Raw genomic sequence first — 25,777 nt, forward strand, 5'->3', positions numbered from 1 at the left:
AGGGCGCTCTTGGAGAGCCGCTGGAGCACAGCCAGGGGAGCTGCCCTCTTTGGGAGGGGAGCACATCCCGTCGGGCAGCTCTGTCCAAGGGCTGGGACACAGGCCAAGCCGGGGCTGAGCCCACGACTCTGCTCTGTTTTCTGGGCACTGTCACAGGGGCAGCGAGGAGTTCACAGTCCCCCAGAACAACCAGAAACCACAGCCAAGGGCTTTCTGACCTCCTTGGGGGCTGTTAGCAACAGCTCGTGAGGCTGAAGAGTGAGCGATTTCAGTCTCAAGACAAGTGCAAGATCCCCTTCCGTCGGCAGCTTCCAGGCTGGAGCCCAGTTTGGTGCCTTGGGGGACCCCAGGGCTAATGAGTCACTTTTGTTTTCCACCAAAGAGGAAGCCTTGACTTTTCCATTCCTTCTTCATGTGAAATGTAAGGGAGTACCTTCTGTCAGGCTCCTCAAAGAGCAAAGTCAATCCCTGAAACAGAGGAGTATTCTCTCCAATTATTTGACATGCAAAAGGGAACCCAGGAGAGCACAGGGTGGGTATATGCCACCTGACCAACCTAGTGGCCTTCTATGATGGAGTGACTACATCAGCGGACAAGGGAAGAGCTACAGATGTCATCTAGCTGGACTTCCAAAAGGCCTTTGACACGGTCCCCCATATCGTCCTTCTTTCTAGATTGGAGAGCTATGGATCTGATGGATGGACTGTTTGGTGGATAAGGAATTGGCTGGATGGTCTCATCCAGAGGGTCATGGTCAATGGCTCAGTGTCCAGATGGAGATCAGGGACGAGTGGTGTCCCTCAGGGTTCTGTACTGGGACGAGTACTGTTTAACATCTTCATCAATGCAATGGTATAGACAGCAGGATCGAGTGCGCCCTCGGCAAGTTTGCAGACGACAGCAAGCTGAGTGGTGCGGCTGACACGCCTGAGGGATGGGGTGCCATCCAGAGGGAGCTGGGCAAGCTCGAGAAGTGGGCGCATGGGAATGTCACGCAGTTCAACAAGGCCAAGTGCAGGGTCCTGCACCTGGGTTGGGGCAAGCCCCAATATCAGTAGAGCCTGGGGGATGAAGGGATTGAGAGCAGCCCTGTGGAAAAGGACTTGGGGGTACTGGTGGATGAAAAGCTGCACAGGAGCCAGCAATGAGCACTCGCAGCCCAGAAAGCCAACGTTATCTGGGCTGCATCAAAAGAAGGGTGGCCAGCAGGTCGAGGGAGGCGATTCTGCCCCTCTACTCTGCTCTGGTGAGACCCCACCTGCAGTACTGTGTCCAGCTCTGGAGCCCTCAGCACAAGAAAGACATGGACCTGTTGGAGCGGGTCCAGAGGAGGGCCACAAAAGTGACCAGAGGGCTGGAACACCTCTCCTATGAAGAAAGGCTGAGGGAGTTGGGTTGTTCAGCCCAACTGAAGAGAAGGCTACAGGTAGACCTCCTTGCGGCCTCTCGATACTTACAGGGGACTTGTAAGAAAGATGGGGAGAGAGTTTTTAGCAGGGCCTGTTGCAACAGGGCAAGGGGTAGTGGTTTTAAACTAAAAGAGGGTAGATTCAGGGTGGATATAAGGAAGACATTTTTTACGCTGAGGGTGGTGAAACACTGGCACAGGTTGCCCTGGGAAGTGGTAGCTGTCCCATCCCCGGAAACATTGATGGTCAGGTTGGACGGGGCTCTGAGCAACCTGATGTAGTTGCAGATGGCCCTGCTCATTGCAGGGGGAGGTTGGGCTAGATGGCCTTTACAGGTCCCTCGCAACCCAAACCATTTTGTGATGCTATGATTCAGGGTGCTGGGAGCATTGACTGTGAAAACCGAGTCAATCTGAATGCGAAATATCTGTTAGGCTAAGCCAAATGGCTTTTGCCTCTGAAAGCGTGTGGCAGAGGAAAAAGTATTGCTCTGAGCTGTTTCAGGTGGAGTGGAGCAGAACTTGCATTAACTTGAGTGCCTGAGAGTGCCTGAGAGTGCCTGGTCCCTCCACTACCACAAATTAAACCAAAATGAAAGACTTGCCTGCTTATGCCCAACTCGTCATGTTCTCCTAGCAGGCTGACTAGCTGACTGTTGGGACTACCTTCTCCACGGGCTTTGGTCAAGCCCTGGCCTGCTGGGGAGTTTTTTTTATCCTCTGTTCTTTAGCCCTCCAGAAGGAAAATGGAAATAACCTGAGAAAGAGTGTGCCAGCTCCCAGTGAGGGCTGGAGTGTCCTGCCCCAAGCAAGTAACCCTGGAAAGTCATCATGTGGTCCTGAACAGACACTGGCATCCTTTTAACTACAAGTTGGTGTTGTGTTACACGCTAAGGCAACGTTTTCTCAGTGGAGGCTGTCCCAAAGGACAGCTAAGTGTCCTTATGTGCCATCGATAGTTGGGCTCCCGTGTCAAGGAGGAGTGTTGTCAAGAAGCAATCCCTAATGGCAGCCATCAGCTCAGGCCTGGGAGCCTGAGTGGTAGGGGCAGCGGCCCTGCGGATCAAGCTCTGACCCCAGCTCCCTGCATGGTGGCAGGCTTGGTTCAGTGCTGATGGATTTGGGGTCACACCCCTAACATCCGCTGGCTCCCACATTGTACGGTGTCACTCCATCTCCCAACACAGACCCTGGAGGACCATTATGAGGAATTCATGAAGGAAACCTGACCATTTGCCATAAAACGGGAGTTGGCAGCCTTTTTAAGGGACTGGGAGGGAGCCCTTTGTCTAACCACATCTTCTGCCAGCTCTCGTGCTCAGTGTTGACTGAGGGTGCTGGCCAATTTCCCCTTTCTGCTCTTGTCTTTTGCACAGAGGCAGGCCGTGTCTTTCCTATTACACTGACTTTAGCTGCAGTTCTCCCCTGGTGTTTGTCCCGCAGGGTGTATGGTGGTAATAAAAAGCATAGGAAAGACACAGACCTGCTGGAGCGGGTGCAGAGCAGGGCCACAAAGACGATGATGAGGGGGCTGGAGCAGGTGGCAGTAGCTCAGGTGTCTAAAGGTAGGTCACCTGCATGCTATCAACGAGTCTGTGACAAATGGGGGAAAGAAAGACCGCAGTCCTGCTGTTCTCTCAACAGGAGGGTGGCATCAAACCCAAAGTCGGCCTAGCCTAGGGTCCCTTGCCAGTGGGCAAAGCCCAGGGTGGCACGTTGGAGGAAGGCCAGCACGTGATACTTCCCCTGTGTGCTCTCCCGTGCCCCTGTGACCTACAGCACCAATTTGGTGAGCAGCGGAGGAGCCTGGTGACCTCTTGGCTGGCTCCTGGCAGCTCTCCAGACACTCTTTCCAGGCCACGTGCAACAGCTGTCGAGGAGCGGACGGACCAACGTAAGGCCCCTTGGGCTCGCTGACCCGGAGAGCTCGCACGCACAGAGGGGGAGCCCGCGCTGAAGCACTGGAGGGCAAAACCATCATCCAGGCTTCTGGAGGAGAAGCGTTAAAACCCTCTCCCCCTCAACACTTTTACACCTTGATGGCAATACTAACTGCGATCTAAGCCAAGGCCTCGGAACTAAGAGCGGGCCCAGCCTCCCTTAAGTCGAAAAAGCCACGTGCTTACTGTTGTACCCCGCCCAAAGTGCCTGATCTGCACCAGCGAAGGGCCTTGGTTGTCAGTGTGTGGTTTGCTTTGGTGTCCTGTGAACAGTGGCCGCAGCCTGAGCAGCACAGCTGAACTCTTACGAATGCCTCAGGCAGCCTTTCAACGCGCTGTTCAAGCAGTGGGGGTGGTCACCACTTTCTTACTGCCGAGGCAGTAAAGGCCTGGCTCAGGGAGCTGCTTAACAGCAGGCTCACAGCCAGGTGTGGAGATATTTTGCAGCACCCCTAATTGGTGATGGCCTGTCAGTTAGGGCCCATCAAGGGCCCATTAATTAGTGAGGAGCTTTGTTTTGCCTCCAGTGCATTGCTTGTCAGACTTGTGTCCCTGAGGTGCTCTTGATGGCTCCCCCTTTTCCTGGTATGCCATCTGAGGAGGTCCGCTGTGGCCAGATGATCCCGCTGCAACAATCGTTCCCTCAGCCCACGGACCCTTACGGGTCCGTGCGACTGGCCAGGTTGGGCCCCGTCACTGCTCCCGCACTGCGTGTGGGTCAGGTTGGTGTTGCTGGCCATGGCCGTGGGCTGCCCAGCCCCTCGGGGCCCCGCCACTGGCCAGAGGAGCCCCGTGCCTGGCTCCTGCCTGCCGACACAGTGGGCATCCGCGGCTGCGCCCGGCTGCGGAGCTCAGCCGGTGCTGGTGCCTCGCGGGGTTTGCTGTTTGTACCACTGGAGACTTCTGTGCCAGCTCTGTCCCTCTTTATTTGTAGAGAAACGCTGATCCCCAAAGTTGTTGGTGGGGTTCTGTCAGCCGCACCACCAGCCCTCCCCTGGCGGGGCTGCCTTCAAGCCCCTGCTGGGGGGCCGACCATCGGGCTCGGGGGGCGGGGGGGCCGTGGGGAGGGCGGGCGTGCCGGTTTCCATGCACAAGTGGCGGCCGCTGGTGTTGGGATCCAGCTTCAGGGGTGCTGGGCCGGCGGGTCCGGCTCTGCGGGCGCGAGGGGTATCTGCTGGTTTCCCGGCGGGCTTCTGAAGCTGCAGAGGCATGCCTGTGGAGAGAGGAGGCTGCTGAGGCCCTCAGCTGCAGATGGGGCACAGGGACTCTCCAATCTACAGCACGGCCTGCAGCTGGCAAGGCTGCCCAGCATGGGCTGAGCTGCCAGCACACCTTGGCCGAGGTGGACACCTGCACCTCATGGCCCCAGCAAGCAGGGGCATTCCTCGGGGCAGCTTTGCTGGTCAGGAGCGGGTGCTAGTGCACGTCTTGCTTTCTAGGGCAAGCTCGCCCCCGCTATTTCTCATCCTGACCTTGCTTTGCCTATGCCTGGTGCTCCTGGGGCTGCTTTTGTCCAGGCAGGGTCAGTTTGAGCTGACACTGGCACCAGTGAGAGCGGCTCTCGAGACAAAGGCCCAGGAGTCAAGATGCCAATTAAAGGATCTGACAGCAGCAGAAACCTCAGCAGAGCTTTCTGGCCAACCCCTAACTAACCAACCACTCCACAGCAGCCTGACTAGGAATGCTTCGTGGCTACGACGAGCAGCCATGGAAGGAAGCAGTCGTGGGGGGGAAATCAATGACTCACTGTCTTCTATTTCTCCGCCGTCGGATCATGATATAGCACAACGCTATTGCAAGTGGCACGGAAATCACAACTGCTGCTGTGCCTATCATACAGCGTCTTCGCACATCTTGTGGACAGAAAAAACTTGCGTGCTCTGGGGTTGGAAACACTTGGGATTGTCTCGCCAACCATACCTGGAGGAGCAATTTGGGACGTTAGCCGTGCTGTGCACCACAGGTAAGCCCATGGCACATTTGATATGGCCAGGAAGGTCTGTTTCCCCCCCAGTGCTGGTGCCTGGAGGCACATTCCCACCCTTTAGGACAGGCTGTCCCACCGACCAAAACTCAGGTGGCCGTCAGGAGAGCTTGGCGGAGGTGAACTGCTCTGCTTGAGCAGTCACTCAGACAAAAGCTATCCCTGCAGCAGGGAGTGGCACCCGCAACCCTCCCTCCCTCCCTGCAGGCCAGCCCCCACACCCCGTGGGGACCGAGTCAGGCCTTCTGAAGAGACCCTTGAGCCTTGCTCTCCCCTTCTGCCTTTTCTCCAGCATGGGCACCACCTGCTGCTGCTCCCAGGTTTTGGGACATGTCTCCTGCTTAGGGACCCCAGCGAGACTGCTCAGTACCTGAGTCTGTGCGGAAAAATTCATATACGCTGCCATGGTGGTCTGCTCCCGCCTTTGACAGCCCTGGCAAAAAGCAGAGATGACAGGTAAAGCCTCGGCACGGCTCAGGCACAGCAGGTGCAGGAGGACGGGGATGTTCCCTCTAAGGCCCTGCCCAGTCGGGGAGTCAGGGCATCGCTGTGGACCTCAGCTCACGGGAGGGATCCCGCTCTGTGCTGCTCTTGTGCTTTGGGCCTCTAGGGACTCACGGCAAGCGCTGGGATGCAGCCACAGCGGGAGGTACGTTTGTGCAAGAGTCACGTTCCCCACCGTCTGTGGAACGTGTTCCCGATGCCTCGAACCCAAAACCCTTTCATCTTTGGCTGCTGCTGTGTCGTGCCAGAGCCGGCACCGGGGGAGGAGCCTGCTGACACATAGCGATCCCAATGGGTGACACCGCCTGACCACGGGACAGCAATTACCTGGCATGCCGTTGGCTTGCATCACCTCTGTTTCTTCAGCAGAGGCTGGCAGGGAGCCACTGCTTCCTTCCAAAAACGCCTCCTTCTGCACAGCCTCTCGGTCCGTCCCTTGAGAAAGCAAGCGGGATGGTTGGATTAGTTGGAACCCTTCCCATCAGGGAGGTGGCATCTTTAGGAGGCAGTGCTTCTCAAAGACATGGGTAATAGGGTTTAGACAAATTGCCGGGACTCTTGGGGCTGCGCCTAGTAACTAGTCCAATCAACAGCCAGGCCTGACCTGCTGGGAGACCAGGAAATTGCACGCGATCTCCTGGTTCGCATTGCACGTAGTGTGTTTTTGGGAAACAGTAAGGTGATGCTAAATGCCTTCCTTCAAAGAGGATGGGAAGAAGCTGCAGCCAGGCCAGCCGGGGAAACAGGCCTTCTGAGCAGGGCTGCTCCTATGCAAGGCCCTCCTGCCCCTCCCTGTAAGCCCCAGCAACGGTCACGTTCGTCCCATCCCAGCTATCGGTCTGCAGATGGGAAATCGAGCACAAGGCAGAAAGCCCGCTGAGTCAGCATCTCCGCCCGACCTCCAGCACTAGGAAAGGGCAAGCAGCACTGCTTGGGACCTCGCCCGTGCCTGGAACCGGCTCTCAGTGGGCAAGCAGCGCTGCGCGTGAGCTGAGCACAAGTGCAGCACGCGCCAGGCCCTCCAATCTGCCTGCGACATCTGCACAAGCCGCCTCTGAGCCGTGCTGGGCAAGCTGGGACTGCAGCTGCCTCTGGCACTCGGCCTGAAGCACAACAGGCAGCAAAGGCTCTGCACCATCTCTGTGGCTCACCAGAACCTGCAAGGCGTGAAACCTAGCGTCACTGCAGTGAGGCCGATTGATCCCTTCCCGCTGTGCAGGCTACAGTGTGCCCAGACGTGTATGTAAAACCTCCGGTTGTTGTGTCTCATGGCTAAGGCAGAGCGAAAGACACCCACCGTGTCCTCTCTCCAGTTCTTCCAGCATTTGCCTTAGGGCATGTGATGGCTGCGGGGACTTTTTCCCTCCTTCAGCTTGGTACCTGGCTGTTGGAGGACCTTCAGGGAAAGCATTTGGTGCAATTTCACAGGAATAAATTACAGGCAACCAGTGCTTAGCCTGCAAGGTCAGCGGAGACGGACCACTCACCCCTGCGATGCCAGCCGCGCTGTAGCACAGCATCCAGCCAAGGAGCTGCAAAAGTCCTCCCTACGGGCACGTCTGTAACTAAGCACCCAGAGAAGCCTCCGTCACCTGTTGTCTGCACATCATTGGCCACGGAAGGAGCAGCTTGCATTTCACATGGCAAGAAGATTAAAAGGTGAATGCTCCCTCCTCCCACTGACTTACCTGTGGGATTGCTCTCAGGCTCGGGGACAGGAAGAGGCCAAGAGGTCGGGAAGCTCTCGACTTTGAGAGGACCTTCAGGAAAATGGCACATGAATAAGCTCTTGCCACAGTGTCAAAGTTAATTCTTTCAAGGAAAGGGACACCGAGACCTTACCTCCAGGATGCCCCAAGGGCTCCAAACCAACATCCAGCCGAGAAGCTGGATAACCGTTGCCACGACCCTCACCTAGAAGCAAGCACAGAAGAGTAATGTTTCCATTGCATGTTGGGTTCCACTTCTGCCTTCGTGAACTGCAGGCCCTGGAAGGGGGTCAGGTAACGAGGTGGTAGCCAGACATAGGTGGGGAGTGCCAAAGCTGCAGAGGGCCCGGGGACGTCTTGGCTGGCTCCTTGCAGCTCTTCAGACACTCTTTGCAGGCCATGTGCAGCACTCGTTGAGGAGCAGCCGGACCAACATATGGCCCCCTTTGGGGCTTTCTTCTCGGGAGAGCTCGCTCTCACACACACACACAAACAAACACACAGAGAGGTGACCCTCGTTAAAGCTCTGGAGGGAAAAAACCCCATCACCCACGCTTCTTGGGGAGAAGAGCCCGCTGGCCTGTGAAAGGCTGCACCAGTGCTGCCTGCTTACCTGCTCCCAGTGCTTGCCACGGAGCAGCCTGGGTAACCCTGGCATGCAGGGCCACCAGGAGGAGGATGAGGAGGAGGTGGTGGGTGGTGGCCATGGCCCTGCCACTGCCGCAGCCGCTGCTGTCACCACTGCCACCACTGCTGTCACTGCCGCTGCTGCCGCTGCTGCCGCTGCTGCCGCTGCTGCTGCAGATGGGTCCGGGGGCTGATCGGTCAGTATTTATAGCCAGCACAGCACTGTGGGGCTCTGTGACATCACAGCCTCGTTGTGACCTCACGGCCTGGCTGAGCCTGTGTGGGGATCGTCCTCAGGGCGCTCTTGGAGAGCCGCTGGAGCACAGCCAGGGGAGCTGCCCTCTTTGGGAGGGGAGCACATCCCGTCGGGCAGCTCTGTCCAAGGGCTGGGACACAGGCCAAGCCGGGGCTGAGCCCACGACTCTGCTCTGTTTTCTGGGCACTGTCACAGGGGCAGCGAGGAGTTCACAGTCCCCCAGAACAACCAGAAACCACAGCCAAGGGCTTTCTGACCTCCTTGGGGGCTGTTAGCAACAGCTCGTGAGGCTGAAAAGTGAGCGATTTCAGTCTCAAGACAAGTGCAAGATCCCCTTCCGTCGGCAGCTTCCAGGCTGGAGCCCAGTTTGGTGCCTTGGGGGACCCCAGGGCTAATGAGTCACTTTTGTTTTCCACCAAAGAGGAAGCCTTGACTTTTCCATTCCTTCTTCATGTGAAATGTAAGGGAGTACCTTCTGTCAGGCTCCTCAAAGAGCAAAGTCAATCCCTGAAACAGAGGAGTATTCTCTCCAATTATTTGACATGCAAAAGGGAACCCAGGAGAGCACAGGGTGGGTATATGCCACCTGACCAACCTAGTGGCCTTCTATGATGGAGTGACTACATCAGCGGACAAGGGAAGAGCTACAGATGTCATCTAGCTGGACTTCCAAAAGGCCTTTGACACGGTCCCCCATATCGTCCTTCTTTCTAGATTGGAGAGCTATGGATCTGGTGGATGGACTGTTTGGTGGATAAGGAATTGGCTGGATGGTCTCATCCAGAGGGTCATGGTCAATGGCTCAGTGTCCAGATGGAGATCAGGGACGAGTGGTGTCCCTCAGGGTTCTGTACTGGGACGAGTACTGTTTAACATCTTCATCAATGCAATGGTATAGACAGCAGGATCGAGTGCGCCCTCGGCAAGTTTGCAGACGACAGCAAGCTGAGTGGTGCGGCTGACACGCCTGAGGGATGGGGTGCCATCCAGAGGGAGCTGGGCAAGCTCGAGAAGTGGGCGCATGGGAATGTCACGCAGTTCAACAAGGCCAAGTGCAGGGTCCTGCACCTGGGTTGGGGCAAGCCCCAATATCAGTAGAGCCTGGGGGATGAAGGGATTGAGAGCAGCCCCGTGGAAAAGGACTTGGGGGTACTGGTGGATGAAAAGCTGCACAGGAGCCAGCAATGAGCACTCGCAGCCCAGAAAGCCAACGTTATCTGGGCTGCATCAAAAGAAGGGTGGCCAGCAGGTCGAGGGAGGCGATTCTGCCCCTCTACTCTGCTCTGGTGAGACCCCACCTGCAGTACTGCGTCCAGCTCTGGAGCCCTCAGCACAAGAAAGACATGGACCTGTTGGAGCGGGTCCAGAGGAGGGCCACAAAAGTGACCAGAGGGCTGGAACACCTCTCCTATGAAGAAAGGCTGAGGGAGTTGGGTTGTTCAGCCCAACTGAAGAGAAGGCTACAGGTAGACCTCCTTGCGGCCTCTCGATACTTACAGGGGACTTGTAAGAAAGATGGGGAGAGAGTTTTTAGCAGGGCCTGTTGCAACAGGGCAAGGGGTAGTGGTTTTAAACTAAAAGAGGGTAGATTCAGGGTGGATATAAGGAAGACATTTTTTACGCTGAGGGTGGTGAAACACTGGCACAGGTTGCCCTGGGAAGTGGTAGCTGTCCCATCCCCGGAAACATTGATGGTCAGGTTGGACGGGGCTCTGAGCAACCTGATGTAGTTGCAGATGGCCCTGCTCATTGCAGGGGGAGGTTGGGCTAGATGGCCTTTACAGGTCCCTCGCAACCCAAACCATTTTGTGATGCTATGATTCAGGGTGCTGGGAGCATTGACTGTGAAAACCGAGTCAATCTGAATGCGAAATATCTGTTAGGCTAAGCCAAATGGCTTTTGCCTCTGAAAGCGTGTGGCAGAGGAAAAAGTATTGCTCTGAGCTGTTTCAGGTGGAGTGGAGCAGAACTTGCATTAACTTGAGTGCCTGAGAGTGCCTGAGAGTGCCTGGTCCCTCCACTACCACAAATTAAACCAAAATGAAAGACTTGCCTGCTTATGCCCAACTCGTCATGTTCTCCTAGCAGGCTGACTAGCTGACTGTTGGGACTACCTTCTCCACGGGCTTTGGTCAAGCCCTGGCCTGCTGGGGAGTTTTTTTTATCCTCTGTTCTTTAGCCCTCCAGAAGGAAAATGGAAATAACCTGAGAAAGAGTGTGCCAGCTCCCAGTGAGGGCTGGAGTGTCCTGCCCCAAGCAAGTAACCCTGGAAAGTCATCATGTGGTCCTGAACAGACACTGGCATCCTTTTAACTACAAGTTGGTGTTGTGTTACACGCTAAGGCAACGTTTTCTCAGTGGAGGCTGTCCCAAAGGACAGCTAAGTGTCCTTATGTGCCATCGATAGTTGGGCTCCCGTGTCAAGGAGGAGTGTTGTCAAGAAGCAATCCCTAATGGCAGCCATCAGCTCAGGCCTGGGAGCCTGAGTGGTAGGGGCAGCGGCCCTGCGGATCAAGCTCTGACCCCAGCTCCCTGCATGGTGGCAGGCTTGGTTCAGTGCTGATGGATTTGGGGTCACACCCCTAACATCCGCTGGCTCCCACATTGTACGGTGTCACTCCATCTCCCAACACAGACCCTGGAGGACCATTATGAGGAATTCATGAAGGAAACCTGACCATTTGCCATAAAACGGGAGTTGGCAGCCTTTTTAAGGGACTGGGAGGGAGCCCTTTGTCTAACCACATCTTCTGCCAGCTCTCGTGCTCGGTGTTGACTGAGGGTGCTGGCCAATTTCCCCTTTCTGCTCTTGTCTTTTGCACAGAGGCAGGCCGTGTCTTTCCTATTACACTGACTTTAGCTGCAGTTCTCCCCTGGTGTTTGTCCCGCAGGGTGTATGGTGGTAATAAAAAGCATAGGAAAGACACAGACCTGCTGGAGCGGGTGCAGAGCAGGGCCACAAAGACGATGATGAGGGGGCTGGAGCAGGTGGCAGTAGCTCAGGTGTCTAAAGGTAGGTCACCTGCATGCTATCAACGAGTCTGTGACAAATGGGGGAAAGAAAGACCGCAGTCCTGCTGTTCTCTCAACAGGAGGGTGGCATCAAACCCAAAGTCGGCCTAGCCTAGGGTCCCTTGCCAGTGGGCAAAGCCCAGGGTGGCACGTTGGAGGAAGGCCAGCACGTGATACTTCCCCTGTGTGCTCTCCCGTGCCCCTGTGACCTACAGCACCAATTTGGTGAGCAGCGGAGGAGCCTGGTGACCTCTTGGCTGGCTCCTGGCAGCTCTCCAGACACTCTTTCCAGGCCACGTGCAACAGCTGTCGAGGAGCGGACGGACCAACGTAAGGCCCCTTGGGCTCGCTGACCCGGAGAGCTCGCACGCACAGAGGGGGAGCCCGCGCTGAAGCACTGGAGGGCAAAACCATCATCCAGGCTTCTGGAGGAGAAGCGTTAAAACCCTCTCCCCCTCAACACTTTTACACCTTGATGGCAATACTAACTGCGATCTAAGCCAAGGCCTCGGAACTAAGAGCGGGCCCAGCCTCCCTTAAGTCGAAAAAGCCACGTGCTTACTGTTGTACCCCGCCCAAAGTGCCTGATCTGCACCAGCGAAGGGCCTTGGTTGTCAGTGTGTGGTTTGCTTTGGTGTCCTGTGAACAGTGGCCGCAGCCTGAGCAGCACAGCTGAACTCTCACGAATGCCTCAGGCAGCCTTTCAACGCGCTGTTCAAGCAGTGGGGGTGGTCACCACTTTCTTACTGCCGAGGCAGTAAAGGCCTGGCTCAGGGAGCTGCTTAACAGCAGGCTCACAGCCAGGTGTGGAGATATTTTGCAGCACCCCTAATTGGTGATGGCCTGTCAGTTAGGGCCCATCAAGGGCCCATTAATTAGTGAGGAGCTTTGTTTTGCCTCCAGTGCATTTGCTTGTCAGACTTGTGACCCTGGAGGTGCTCTTGATGGCTCCCCCTTTTCCTGGGTATGCCATCTGAGGAGGTCCGCTGTGGCCAGATGATCCCGCTGCAACAATCGTTCCCTCAGCCCACGGACCCTTACGGGTCCGTGCGACTGGCCAGGTTGGGCCCCCGTCACTGCCTCCCGCACTGCGTGTGGGTCAGGTTGGTGTTGCTGGCCATGGCCGTGGGCTGCCCCAGCCCCTCGGGGCCCCGCCGCTGGCCAGAGGAGCCCCGTGCCTGGCTCCTGCCTGCCGACACAGTGGGCATCCGCGGCTGCGCCCGGCTGCGGAGCTCAGCCGGTGCTGGTGCCTCGCGGGGTTTGCTGTTTGTACCACTGGAGACTTCTGTGCCAGCTCTGTCCCTCTTTATTTGTAGAGAAACGGCTGATCCCCAAAGTTGTTGGTGGGGGTTCTGTCAGCGCACCACCAAGCCCTCCCCTGGCGGGGCTGCCTTCAGCCCCTGCTGGGGGGCCGGACCATCGGGCTCGGGGGGCGGGGGGGCCGTGGGGAGGGCGGGCGTGCCGGTTTCCCATGCACAAGTGGCGGCCGCTGGTGTTGGGTCCAGCCTTCAGGGGTGCTGGGCCGGCGGGTCCGGCTCTGCGGGCGCGAGGGGTATCTGCTGGTTTCCCGGCGGGCTTCTGAAGCTGCAGAGGCATGCCTGTGGAGAGAGGAGGCTGCTGAGGCCCTCAGCTGCAGATGGGGCACAGGGACTCTCCAATCCACAGCACGGCCTGCAGCTGGCAAGGCTGCCCAGCATGGGCTGAGCTGCCAGCACACCTTGGCCGAGGTGGACACCTGCACCTCATGGCCCCAGCAAGCAGGGGCATTCCTCGGGGCAGCTTTGCTGGTCAGGAGCGGGTGCTAGTGCACGTCTTGCTTTCTAGGGCAAGCTCGCCCCCGCTATTTCTCATCCCTGACCTTGCTTTGCCTATGCCTGGTGCTCCTGGGGCTGCTTTTGTCCAGGCAGGGTCAGTTTGAGCTGACACTGGCACCAGTGAGAGCGGCTCTCGAGACAAAGGCCCAGGAGTCAAGATGCCAATTAAAGGATCTGACAGCAGCAGAAACCTCAGCAGAGCTTTCTGGCCAACCCCTAACTAACCAACCACTCCACAGCAGCCTGACTAGGAATGCTTCGTGGCTACGACGAGCAGCCATGGAAGGAAGCAGTCGTGGGGGGGAAATCAATGACTCACTGTCTTCTATTTCTCCGCCGTCGGATCATGATATAGCACAACGCTATTGCAAGTGGCACGGAAATCACAACTGCTGCTGTGCCTATCATACAGCGTCTTCGCACATCTTGTGGACAGAAAAAACTTGCGGTGCTCTGGGGGTTGGAAACACTTGGGATTGTCTCGCCAACCATACCTGGAGGAGCAATTTGGGACGTTAGCCTGTGCTGTGCACCACAGGTAAGCCCATGGCACATTTGATATGGCCAGGAAGGTCTGTTTCCCCCCAGTGCTGGTGCCTGGAGGCACATTCCCACCCTTTAGGACAGGCTGTCCCACCGACCAAAACTCAGGTGGCCGTCAGGAGAGCATGGCGGGGGAGCGCACCTGCTTGAGCAGTCACTCAGACAAAAGCTATCCCTGCAGCAGGGAGTGGCACCCGCAACCCTCCCTCCCTCCCTGCAGGCCAGCCCCCACACCCCGTGGGGACCGAGTCAGGCCTTCTGAAGAGACCCTTGAGCCTTGCTCTCCCCTTCTGCCTTTTCTCCAGCATGGGCACCACCTGCAGCCGCTCCCAGGTTTTGGGACATGTCTCCTGCTTAGGGACCCCAGCGAGACTGCTCAGTACCTGAGTCTGTGCGGAAAAATTCATATACGCTGCCATGGTGGTCTGCTCCCGCCTTTGACAGCCCTGGCAAAAAGCAGAGATGACAGGTAAAGCCTCGGCACGGCTCAGGCACAGCAGGTGCAGGAGGACGGGGATGTTCCCTCTAAGGCCCTGCCCAGTCGGGGAGTCAGGGCATCGCTGTGGACCTCAGCTCACGGGAGGGATCCCGCTCTGTGCTGCTCTTGTGCTTTGGGCCTCTAGGGACTCACGGCAAGCGCTGGGATGCAGCCACAGCGGGAGGTACGTTTGTGCAAGAGTCACGTTCCCCACCGTCTGTGGAACGTGTTCCCGATGCCTCGAACCCAAAACCCTTTCATCTTTGGCTGCTGCTGTGTCGTGCCAGAGCCGGCACCGGGGGAGGAGCCTGCTGACACATAGCGATCCCAATGGGTGACACCGCCTGACCACGGGACAGCAATTACCTGGCATGCCGTTGGCTTGCATCACCTCTGTTTCTTCAGCAGAGGCTGGCAGGGAGCCACTGCTTCCTTCCAAAAACGCCTCCTTCTGCACAGCCTCTCGGTCCGTCCCTTGAGAAAGCAAGCGGGATGGTTGGATTAGTTGGAACCCTTCCCATCAGGGAGGTGGCATCTTTAGGAGGCAGTGCTTCTCAAAGACATGGGTAATAGGGTTTAGACAAATTGCCGGGACTCTTGGGGCTGCGCCTAGTAACTAGTCCAATCAACAGCCAGGCCTGACCTGCTGGGAGACCAGGAAATTGCACGCGATCTCCTGGTTCGCATTGCACGTAGTGTGTTTTTGGGAAACAGTAAGGTGATGCTAAATGCCTTCCTTCAAAGAGGATGGGAAGAAGCTGCAGCCAGGCCAGCCGGGGAAACAGGCCTTCTGAGCAGGGCTGCTCCTATGCAAGGCCCTCCTGCCCCTCCCTGTAAGCCCCAGCAACGGTCACGTTCGTCCCATCCCAGCTATCGGTCTGCAGATGGGAAATCGAGCACAAGGCAGAAAGCCCGCTGAGTCAGCATCTCCGCCCGACCTCCAGCACTAGGAAAGGGCAAGCAGCACTGCTTGGGACCTCGCCCGTGCCTGGAACCGGCTCTCAGTGGGCAAGCAGCGCTGCGCGTGAGCTGAGCACAAGTGCAGCACGCGCCAGGCCCTCCAATCTGCCTGCGACATCTGCACAAGCCGCCTCTGAGCCGTGCTGGGCAAGCTGGGACTGCAGCTGCCTCTGGCACTCGGCCTGAAGCACAACAGGCAGCAAAGGCTCTGCACCATCTCTGTGGCTCACCAGAACCTGCAAGGCGTGAAACCTAGCGTCACTGCAGTGAGGCCGATTGATCCCTTCCCGCTGTGCAGGCTACAGTGTGCCCAGACGTGTATGTAAAACCTCCGGTTGTTGTGTCTCATGGCTAAGGCAGAGCGAAAGACACCCACCGTGTCCTCTCTCCAGTTCTTCCAGCATTTGCCTTAGGGCATGTGATGGCTGCGGGGACTTTTTCCCTCCTTCAGCTTGGTACCTGGCTGTTGGAGGACCTTCAGGGAAAGCATTTGGTGCAATTTCACAGGAATAAATTACAGGCAACCAGTGCTTAGCCTGCAAGGTCAGCGGAGACGGACCACTCACCCCTGCGATGCCAGCCGCGCTGTAGCACAGCATCCAGCCAAGGAGCTGCAAAAGTCCTCCCTACGGGCACGTCTGTAACTAAGCACCCAGAGAAGCCTCCGTCACCTGTTGTCTGCACATCATTGGCCACGGAAGGAGCAGCTTGCATTTCACATGGCAAGAAGATTAAAAGGTGAATGCTCCCTCCTCCCACTGACTTACCTGTGGGATTGCTCTCAGGCTCGGGGACAGGAAGAGGCCAAGAGGTCGGGAAGCTCTCGACTTTGAGAGGACCTTCAGGAAAATGGCACATGAATAAGCTCTTGCCACAGTGTCAAAGTTAATTCTTTCAAGGAAAGGGACACCGAGACCTTACCTCCAGGATGCCCCAAGGGCTCCAAACCAACATCCGGCCGAGAAGCTGGATAACCGTTGCCACGACCCTCACCTAGAAGCAAGCACAGAAGAGTAATGTTTCCATTGCATGTTGGGTTCCACTTCTGCCTTCGTGAACTGCAGGCCCTGGAAGGGGGTCAGGTAACGAGGTGGTAGCCAGACATAGGTGGGGAGTGCCAAAGCTGCAGAGGGCCCGGGGACGTCTTGGCTGGCTCCTTGCAGCTCTTCAGACACTCTTTGCAGGCCATGTGCAGCACTCGTTGAGGAGCAGCCGGACCAACATATGGCCCCCTTTGGGGCTTTCTTCTCGGGAGAGCTCGCTCTCACACACACACACAAACAAACACACAGAGAGGTGACCCTCGTTAAAGCTCTGGAGGGAAAAAACCCCATCACCCACGCTTCTTGGGGAGAAGAGCCCGCTGGCCTGTGAAAGGCTGCACCAGTGCTGCCTGCTTACCTGCTCCCAGTGCTTGCCACGGAGCAGCCTGGGTAACCCTGGCATGCAGGGCCACCAGGAGGAGGATGAGGAGGAGGTGGTGGGTGGTGGCCATGGCCCTGCCACTGCCGCAGCCGCTGCTGTCACCACTGCCACCACTGCTGTCACTGCCGCTGCTGCCGCTGCTGCCGCTGCTGCCGCTGCTGCTGCAGATGGGTCCGGGGGCTGATCGGTCAGTATTTATAGCCAGCACAGCACTGTGGGGCTCTGTGACATCACAGCCTCGTTGTGACCTCACGGCCTGGCTGAGCCTGTGTGGGGATCGTCCTCAGGGCGCTCTTGGAGAGCCGCTGGAGCACAGCCAGGGGAGCTGCCCTCTTTGGGAGGGGAGCACATCCCGTCGGGCAGCTCTGTCCAAGGGCTGGGACACAGGCCAAGCCGGGGCTGAGCCCACGACTCTGCTCTGTTTTCTGGGCACTGTCACAGGGGCAGCGAGGAGTTCACAGTCCCCCAGAACAACCAGAAACCACAGCCAAGGGCTTTCTGACCTCCTTGGGGGCTGTTAGCAACAGCTCGTGAGGCTGAAGAGTGAGCGATTTCAGTCTCAAGACAAGTGCAAGATCCCCTTCCGTCGGCAGCTTCCAGGCTGGAGCCCAGTTTGGTGCCTTGGGGGACCCCAGGGCTAATGAGTCACTTTTGTTTTCCACCAAAGAGGAAGCCTTGACTTTTCCATTCCTTCTTCATGTGAAATGTAAGGGAGTACCTTCTGTCAGGCTCCTCAAAGAGCAAAGTCAATCCCTGAAACAGAGGAGTATTCTCTCCAATTATTTGACATGCAAAAGGGAACCCAGGAGAGCACAGGGTGGGTATATGCCACCTGACCAACCTAGTGGCCTTCTATGATGGAGTGACTACATCAGCGGACAAGGGAAGAGCTACAGATGTCATCTAGCTGGACTTCCAAAAGGCCTTTGACACGGTCCCCCATATCGTCCTTCTTTCTAGATTGGAGAGCTATGGATCTGGTGGATGGACTGTTTGGTGGATAAGGAATTGGCTGGATGGTCTCATCCAGAGGGTCATGGTCAATGGCTCAGTGTCCAGATGGAGATCAGGGACGAGTGGTGTCCCTCAGGGTTCTGTACTGGGACGAGTACTGTTTAACATCTTCATCAATGCAATGGTATAGACAGCAGGATCGAGTGCGCCCTCGGCAAGTTTGCAGACGACAGCAAGCTGAGTGGTGCGGCTGACACGCCTGAGGGATGGGGTGCCATCCAGAGGGAGCTGGGCAAGCTCGAGAAGTGGGCGCATGGGAATGTCACGCAGTTCAACAAGGCCAAGTGCAGGGTCCTGCACCTGGGTTGGGGCAAGCCCCAATATCAGTAGAGCCTGGGGGATGAAGGGATTGAGAGCAGCCCTGTGGAAAAGGACTTGGGGGTACTGGTGGATGAAAAGCTGCACAGGAGCCAGCAATGAGCACTCGCAGCCCAGAAAGCCAACGTTATCTGGGCTGCATCAAAAGAAGGGTGGCCAGCAGGTCGAGGGAGGCGATTCTGCCCCTCTACTCTGCTCTGGTGAGACCCCACCTGCAGTACTGTGTCCAGCTCTGGAGCCCTCAGCACAAGAAAGACATGGACCTGTTGGAGCGGGTCCAGAGGAGGGCCACAAAAGTGACCAGAGGGCTGGAACACCTCTCCTATGAAGAAAGGCTGAGGGAGTTGGGTTGTTCAGCCCAACTGAAGAGAAGGCTACAGGTAGACCTCCTTGCGGCCTCTCGATACTTACAGGGGACTTGTAAGAAAGATGGGGAGAGAGTTTTTAGCAGGGCCTGTTGCAACAGGGCAAGGGGTAGTGGTTTTAAACTAAAAGAGGGTAGATTCAGGGTGGATATAAGGAAGACATTTTTTACGCTGAGGGTGGTGAAACACTGGCACAGGTTGCCCTGGGAAGTGGTAGCTGTCCCATCCCCGGAAACATTGATGGTCAGGTTGGACGGGGCTCTGAGCAACCTGATGCAGTTGCAGATGGCCCTGCTCATTGCAGGGGGAGGTTGGGCTAGATGGCCTTTACAGGTCCCTCGCAACCCAAACCATTTTGTGATGCTATGATTCAGGGTGCTGGGAGCATTGACTGTGAAAACCGAGTCAATCTGAATGCGAAATATCTGTTAGGCTAAGCCAAATGGCTTTTGCCTCTGAAAGCGTGTGGCAGAGGAAAAAGTATTGCTCTGAGCTGTTTCAGGTGGAGTGGAGCAGAACTTGCATTAACTTGAGTGCCTGAGAGTGCCTGAGAGTGCCTGGTCCCTCCACTACCACAAATTAAACCAAAATGAAAGACTTGCCTGCTTATGCCCAACTCGTCATGTTCTCCTAGCAGGCTGACTAGCTGACTGTTGGGACTACCTTCTCCACGGGCTTTGGTCAAGCCCTGGCCTGCTGGGGAGTTTTTTTTATCCTCTGTTCTTTAGCCCTCCAGAAGGAAAATGGAAATAACCTGAGAAAGAGTGTGCCAGCTCCCAGTGAGGGCTGGAGTGTCCTGCCCCAAGCAAGTAACCCTGGAAAGTCATCATGTGGTCCTGAACAGACACTGGCATCCTTTTAACTACAAGTTGGTGTTGTGTTACACGCTAAGGCAACGTTTTCTCAGTGGAGGCTGTCCCAAAGGACAGCTAAGTGTCCTTATGTGCCATCGATAGTTGGGCTCCCGTGTCAAGGAGGAGTGTTGTCAAGAAGCAATCCCTAATGGCAGCCATCAGCTCAGGCCTGGGAGCCTGAGTGGTAGGGGCAGCGGCCCTGCGGATCAAGCTCTGACCCCAGCTCCCTGCATGGTGGCAGGCTTGGTTCAGTGCTGATGGATTTGGGGTCACACCCCTAACATCCGCTGGCTCCCACATTGTACGGTGTCACTCCATCTCCCAACACAGACCCTGGAGGACCATTATGAGGAATTCATGAAGGAAACCTGACCATTTGCCATAAAACGGGAGTTGGCAGCCTTTTTAAGGGACTGGGAGGGAGCCCTTTGTCTAACCACATCTTCTGCCAGCTCTCGTGCTCGGTGTTGACTGAGGGTGCTGGCCAATTTCCCCTTTCTGCTCTTGTCTTTTGCACAGAGGCAGGCCGTGTCTTTCCTATTACACTGACTTTAGCTGCAGTTCTCCCCTGGTGTTTGTCCCGCAGGGTGTATGGTGGTAATAAAAAGCATAGGAAAGACACAGACCTGCTGGAGCGGGTGCAGAGCAGGGCCACAAAGACGATGATGAGGGGGCTGGAGCAGGTGGCAGTAGCTCAGGTGTCTAAAGGTAGGTCACCTGCATGCTATCAACGAGTCTGTGACAAATGGGGGAAAGAAAGACCGCAGTCCTGCTGTTCTCTCAACAGGAGGGTGGCATCAAACCCAAAGTCGGCCTAGCCTAGGGTCCCTTGCCAGTGGGCAAAGCCCAGGGTGGCACGTTGGAGGAAGGCCAGCACGTGATACTTCCCCTGTGTGCTCTCCCGTGCCCCTGTGACCTACAGCACCAATTTGGTGAGCAGCGGAGGAGCCTGGTGACCTCTTGGCTGGCTCCTGGCAGCTCTCCAGACACTCTTTCCAGGCCACGTGCAACAGCTGTCGAGGAGCGGACGGACCAACGTAAGGCCCCTTGGGCTCGCTGACCCGGAGAGCTCGCACGCACAGAGGGGGAGCCCGCGCTGAAGCACTGGAGGGCAAAACCATCATCCAGGCTTCTGGAGGAGAAGCGTTAAAACCCTCTCCCCCTCAACACTTTTACACCTTGATGGCAATACTAACTGCGATCTAAGCCAAGGCCTCGGAACTAAGAGCGGGCCCAGCCTCCCTTAAGTCGAAAAAGCCACGTGCTTACTGTTGTACCCCGCCCAAAGTGCCTGATCTGCACCAGCGAAGGGCCTTGGTTGTCAGTGTGTGGTTTGCTTTGGTGTCCTGTGAACAGTGGCCGCAGCCTGAGCAGCACAGCTGAACTCTTACGAATGCCTCAGGCAGCCTTTCAACGCGCTGTTCAAGCAGTGGGGGTGGTCACCACTTTCTTACTGCCGAGGCAGTAAAGGCCTGGCTCAGGGAGCTGCTTAACAGCAGGCTCACAGCCAGGTGTGGAGATATTTTGCAGCACCCCTAATTGGTGATGGCCTGTCAGTTAGGGCCCATCAAGGGCCCATTAATTAGTGAGGAGCTTTGTTTTGCCTCCAGTGCATTTGCTTGTCAGACTTGTGTCCCTGGAGGTGCTCTTGATGGCTCCCCCTTTTCCTGGGTATGCCATCTGAGGAGGTCCGCTGTGGCCAGATGATCCCGCTGCAACAATCGTTCCCTCAGCCCACGGACCCTTACGGGTCCGTGCGACTGGCCAGGTTGGGCCCCCGTCACTGCCTCCCGCACTGCGTGTGGGTCAGGTTGGTGTTGCTGGCCATGGCCGTGGGCTGCCCCAGCCCCTCGGGGCCCCGCCGCTGGCCAGAGGAGCCCCGTGCCTGGCTCCTGCCTGCCGACACAGTGGGCATCCGCGGCTGCGCCCGGCTGCGGAGCTCAGCCGGTGCTGGTGCCTCGCGGGGTTTGCTGTTTGTACCACTGGAGACTTCTGTGCCAGCTCTGTCCCTCTTTATTTGTAGAGAAACGGCTGATCCCCAAAGTTGTTGGTGGGGGTTCTGTCAGCGCACCACCAAGCCCTCCCCTGGCGGGGCTGCCTTCAGCCCCTGCTGGGGGGCCGGACCATCGGGCTCGGGGGGCGGGGGGGCCGTGGGGAGGGCGGGCGTGCCGGTTTCCCATGCACAAGTGGCGGCCGCTGGTGTTGGGTCCAGCCTTCAGGGGTGCTGGGCCGGCGGGTCCGGCTCTGCGGGCGCGAGGGGTATCTGCTGGTTTCCCGGCGGGCTTCTGAAGCTGCAGAGGCATGCCTGTGGAGAGAGGAGGCTGCTGAGGCCCTCAGCTGCAGATGGGGCACAGGGACTCTCCAATCCACAGCACGGCCTGCAGCTGGCAAGGCTGCCCAGCATGGGCTGAGCTGCCAGCACACCTTGGCCGAGGTGGACACCTGCACCTCATGGCCCCAGCAAGCAGGGGCATTCCTCGGGGCAGCTTTGCTGGTCAGGAGCGGGTGCTAGTGCACGTCTTGCTTTCTAGGGCAAGCTCGCCCCCGCTATTTCTCATCCCTGACCTTGCTTTGCCTATGCCTGGTGCTCCTGGGGCTGCTTTTGTCCAGGCAGGGTCAGTTTGAGCTGACACTGGCACCAGTGAGAGCGGCTCTCGAGACAAAGGCCCAGGAGTCAAGATGCCAATTAAAGGATCTGACAGCAGCAGAAACCTCAGCAGAGCTTTCTGGCCAACCCCTAACTAACCAACCACTCCACAGCAGCCTGACTAGGAATGCTTCGTGGCTACGACGAGCAGCCATGGAAGGAAGCAGTCGTGGGGGGGAAATCAATGACTCACTGTCTTCTATTTCTCCGCCGTCGGATCATGATATAGCACAACACTATTGCAAGTGGCACGGAAATCACAACTGCTGCTGTGCCTATCATACAGCGTCTTCGCACATCTTGTGGACAGAAAAAACTTGCGGTGCTCTGGGGGTTGGAAACACTTGGGATTGTCTCGCCAACCATACCTGGAGGAGCAATTTGGGACGTTAGCCTGTGCTGTGCACCACAGGTAAGCCCATGGCACATTTGATATGGCCAGGAAGGTCTGTTTCCCCCCAGTGCTGGTGCCTGGAGGCACATTCCCACCCTTTAGGACAGGCTGTCCCACCGACCAAAACTCAGGTGGCCGTCAGGAGAGCATGGCGGGGGAGCGCACCTGCTTGAGCAGTCACTCAGACAAAAGCTATCCCTGCAGCAGGGAGTGGCACCCGCAACCCTCCCTCCCTCCCTGCAGGCCAGCCCCCACACCCCGTGGGGACCGAGTCAGGCCTTCTGAAGAGACCCTTGAGCCTTGCTCTCCCCTTCTGCCTTTTCTCCAGCATGGGCACCACCTGCTGCTGCTCCCAGGTTTTGGGACATGTCTCCTGCTTAGGGACCCCAGCGAGACTGCTCAGTACCTGAGTCTGTGCGGAAAAATTCATATACGCTGCCATGGTGGTCTGCTCCCGCCTTTGACAGCCCTGGCAAAAAGCAGAGATGACAGGTAAAGCCTCGGCACGGCTCAGGCACAGCAGGTGCAGGAGGACGGGGATGTTCCCTCTAAGGCCCTGCCCAGTCGGGGAGTCAGGGCATCGCTGTGGACCTCAGCTCACGGGAGGGATCCCGCTCTGTGCTGCTCTTGTGCTTTGGGCCTCTAGGGACTCACGGCAAGCGCTGGGATGCAGCCACAGCGGGAGGTACGTTTGTGCAAGAGTCACGTTCCCCACCGTCTGTGGAACGTGTTCCCGATGCCTCGAACCCAAAACCCTTTCATCTTTGGCTGCTGCTGTGTCGTGCCAGAGCCGGCACCGGGGGAGGAGCCTGCTGACACATAGCGATCCCAATGGGTGACACCGCCTGACCACGGGACAGCAATTACCTGGCATGCCGTTGGCTTGCATCACCTCTGTTTCTTCAGCAGAGGCTGGCAGGGAGCCACTGCTTCCTTCCAAAAACGCCTCCTTCTGCACAGCCTCTCGGTCCGTCCCTTGAGAAAGCAAGCGGGATGGTTGGATTAGTTGGAACCCTTCCCATCAGGGAGGTGGCATCTTTAGGAGGCAGTGCTTCTCAAAGACATGGGTAATAGGGTTTAGACAAATTGCCGGGACTCTTGGGGCTGCGCCTAGTAACTAGTCCAATCAACAGCCAGGCCTGACCTGCTGGGAGACCAGGAAATTGCACGCGATCTCCTGGTTCGCATTGCACGTAGTGTGTTTTTGGGAAACAGTAAGGTGATGCTAAATGCCTTCCTTCAAAGAGGATGGGAAGAAGCTGCAGCCAGGCCAGCCGGGGAAACAGGCCTTCTGAGCAGGGCTGCTCCTATGCAAGGCCCTCCTGCCCCTCCCTGTAAGCCCCAGCAACGGTCACGTTCGTCCCATCCCAGCTATCGGTCTGCAGATGGGAAATCGAGCACAAGGCAGAAAGCCCGCTGAGTCAGCATCTCCGCCCGACCTCCAGCACTAGGAAAGGGCAAGCAGCACTGCTTGGGACCTCGCCCGTGCCTGGAACCGGCTCTCAGTGGGCAAGCAGCGCTGCGCGTGAGCTGAGCACAAGTGCAGCACGCGCCAGGCCCTCCAATCTGCCTGCGACATCTGCACAAGCCGCCTCTGAGCCGTGCTGGGCAAGCTGGGACTGCAGCTGCCTCTGGCACTCGGCCTGAAGCACAACAGGCAGCAAAGGCTCTGCACCATCTCTGTGGCTCACCAGAACCTGCAAGGCGTGAAACCTAGCGTCACTGCAGTGAGGCCGATTGATCCCTTCCTGCTGTGCAGGCTACAGTGTGCCCAGACGTGTATGTAAAACCTCCGGTTGTTGTGTCTCATGGCTAAGGCAGAGCGAAAGACACCCACCGTGTCCTCTCTCCAGTTCTTCCAGCATTTGCCTTAGGGCATGTGATGGCTGCGGGGACTTTTTCCCTCCTTCAGCTTGGTACCTGGCTGTTGGAGGACCTTCAGGGAAAGCATTTGGTGCAATTTCACAGGAATAAATTACAGGCAACCAGTGCTTAGCCTGCAAGGTCAGCGGAGACGGACCACTCACCCCTGCGATGCCAGCCGCGCTGTAGCACAGCATCCAGCCAAGGAGCTGCAAAAGTCCTCCCTACGGGCACGTCTGTAACTAAGCACCCAGAGAAGCCTCCGTCACCTGTTGTCTGCACATCATTGGCCACGGAAGGAGCAGCTTGCATTTCACATGGCAAGAAGATTAAAAGGTGAATGCTCCCTCCTCCCACTGACTTACCTGTGGGATTGCTCTCAGGCTCGGGGACAGGAAGAGGCCAAGAGGTCGGGAAGCTCTCGACTTTGAGAGGACCTTCAGGAAAATGGCACATGAATAAGCTCTTGCCACAGTGTCAAAGTTAATTCTTTCAAGGAAAGGGACACCGAGACCTTACCTCCAGGATGCCCCAAGGGCTCCAAACCAACATCCGGCCGAGAAGCTGGATAACCGTTGCCACGACCCTCACCTAGAAGCAAGCACAGAAGAGTAATGTTTCCATTGCATGTTGGGTTCCACTTCTGCCTTCGTGAACTGCAGGCCCTGGAAGGGGGTCAGGTAACGAGGTGGTAGCCAGACATAGGTGGGGAGTGCCAAAGCTGCAGAGGGCCCGGGGACGTCTTGGCTGGCTCCTTGCAGCTCTTCAGACACTCTTTGCAGGCCATGTGCAGCACTCGTTGAGGAGCAGCCGGACCAACATATGGCCCCCTTTGGGGCTTTCTTCTCGGGAGAGCTCGCTCTCACACACACACACAAACAAACACACAGAGAGGTGACCCTCGTTAAAGCTCTGGAGGGAAAAAACCCCATCACCCACGCTTCTTGGGGAGAAGAGCCCGCTGGCCTGTGAAAGGCTGCACCAGTGCTGCCTGCTTACCTGCTCCCAGTGCTTGCCACGGAGCAGCCTGGGTAACCCTGGCATGCAGGGCCACCAGGAGGAGGATGAGGAGGAGGTGGTGGGTGGTGGCCATGGCCCTGCCACTGCCGCAGCCGCTGCTGTCACCACTGCCACCACTGCTGTCACTGCCGCTGCTGCCGCTGCTGCCGCTGCTGCCGCTGCTGCTGCAGATGGGTCCGGGGGCTGATCGGTCAGTATTTATAGCCAGCACAGCACTGTGGGGCTCTGTGACATCACAGCCTCGTTGTGACCTCACGGCCTGGCTGAGCCTGTGTGGGGATCGTCCTCAGGGCGCTCTTGGAGAGCCGCTGGAGCACAGCCAGGGGAGCTGCCCTCTTTGGGAGGGGAGCACATCCCGTCGGGCAGCTCTGTCCAAGGGCTGGGACACAGGCCAAGCCGGGGCTGAGCCCACGACTCTGCTCTGTTTTCTGGGCACTGTCACAGGGGCAGCGAGGAGTTCACAGTCCCCCAGAACAACCAGAAACCACAGCCAAGGGCTTTCTGACCTCCTTGGGGGCTGTTAGCAACAGCTCGTGAGGCTGAAGAGTGAGCGATTTCAGTCTCAAGACAAGTGCAAGATCCCCTTCCGTCGGCAGCTTCCAGGCTGGAGCCCAGTTTGGTGCCTTGGGGGACCCCAGGGC

The 25,777-nt window shown here is 57.3% G+C and overlaps 1 protein-coding gene across 1 annotated transcript in view; it reads right to left on the minus strand.

The window, feature by feature from the left end:
• The window catches only part of LOC135314033 (hornerin-like), a 138,398-nt gene extending 113,189 nt beyond the window's left edge, over positions 1-25,209 (minus strand). The window contains exons 1-12 of the mRNA XM_064455707.1: positions 25,116-25,209; positions 24,636-24,707; positions 24,482-24,553; positions 23,121-23,228; positions 16,638-16,883; positions 16,158-16,229; positions 16,004-16,075; positions 14,643-14,750; positions 8,160-8,405; positions 7,680-7,751; positions 7,526-7,597; positions 6,165-6,272 (exon numbers count right to left, since the gene is read on the minus strand). Coding sequence (XP_064311777.1) covers positions 6,165-6,272; positions 7,526-7,597; positions 7,680-7,751; positions 8,160-8,405; positions 14,643-14,750; positions 16,004-16,075; positions 16,158-16,229; positions 16,638-16,883; positions 23,121-23,228; positions 24,482-24,553; positions 24,636-24,707; positions 25,116-25,209 — 1,342 coding nt within the window. The remainder of the gene's footprint in view (positions 1-6,164; positions 6,273-7,525; positions 7,598-7,679; positions 7,752-8,159; positions 8,406-14,642; positions 14,751-16,003; positions 16,076-16,157; positions 16,230-16,637; positions 16,884-23,120; positions 23,229-24,481; positions 24,554-24,635; positions 24,708-25,115) is intronic.
• Positions 25,210-25,777: the final 568 nt, after the last annotated feature.

Source organism: Phalacrocorax carbo, chromosome 6 (assembly GCF_963921805.1).
Source record: "Phalacrocorax carbo chromosome 6, bPhaCar2.1, whole genome shotgun sequence".
Taxonomy (NCBI): Eukaryota; Metazoa; Chordata; class Aves; order Suliformes; family Phalacrocoracidae; genus Phalacrocorax; species Phalacrocorax carbo.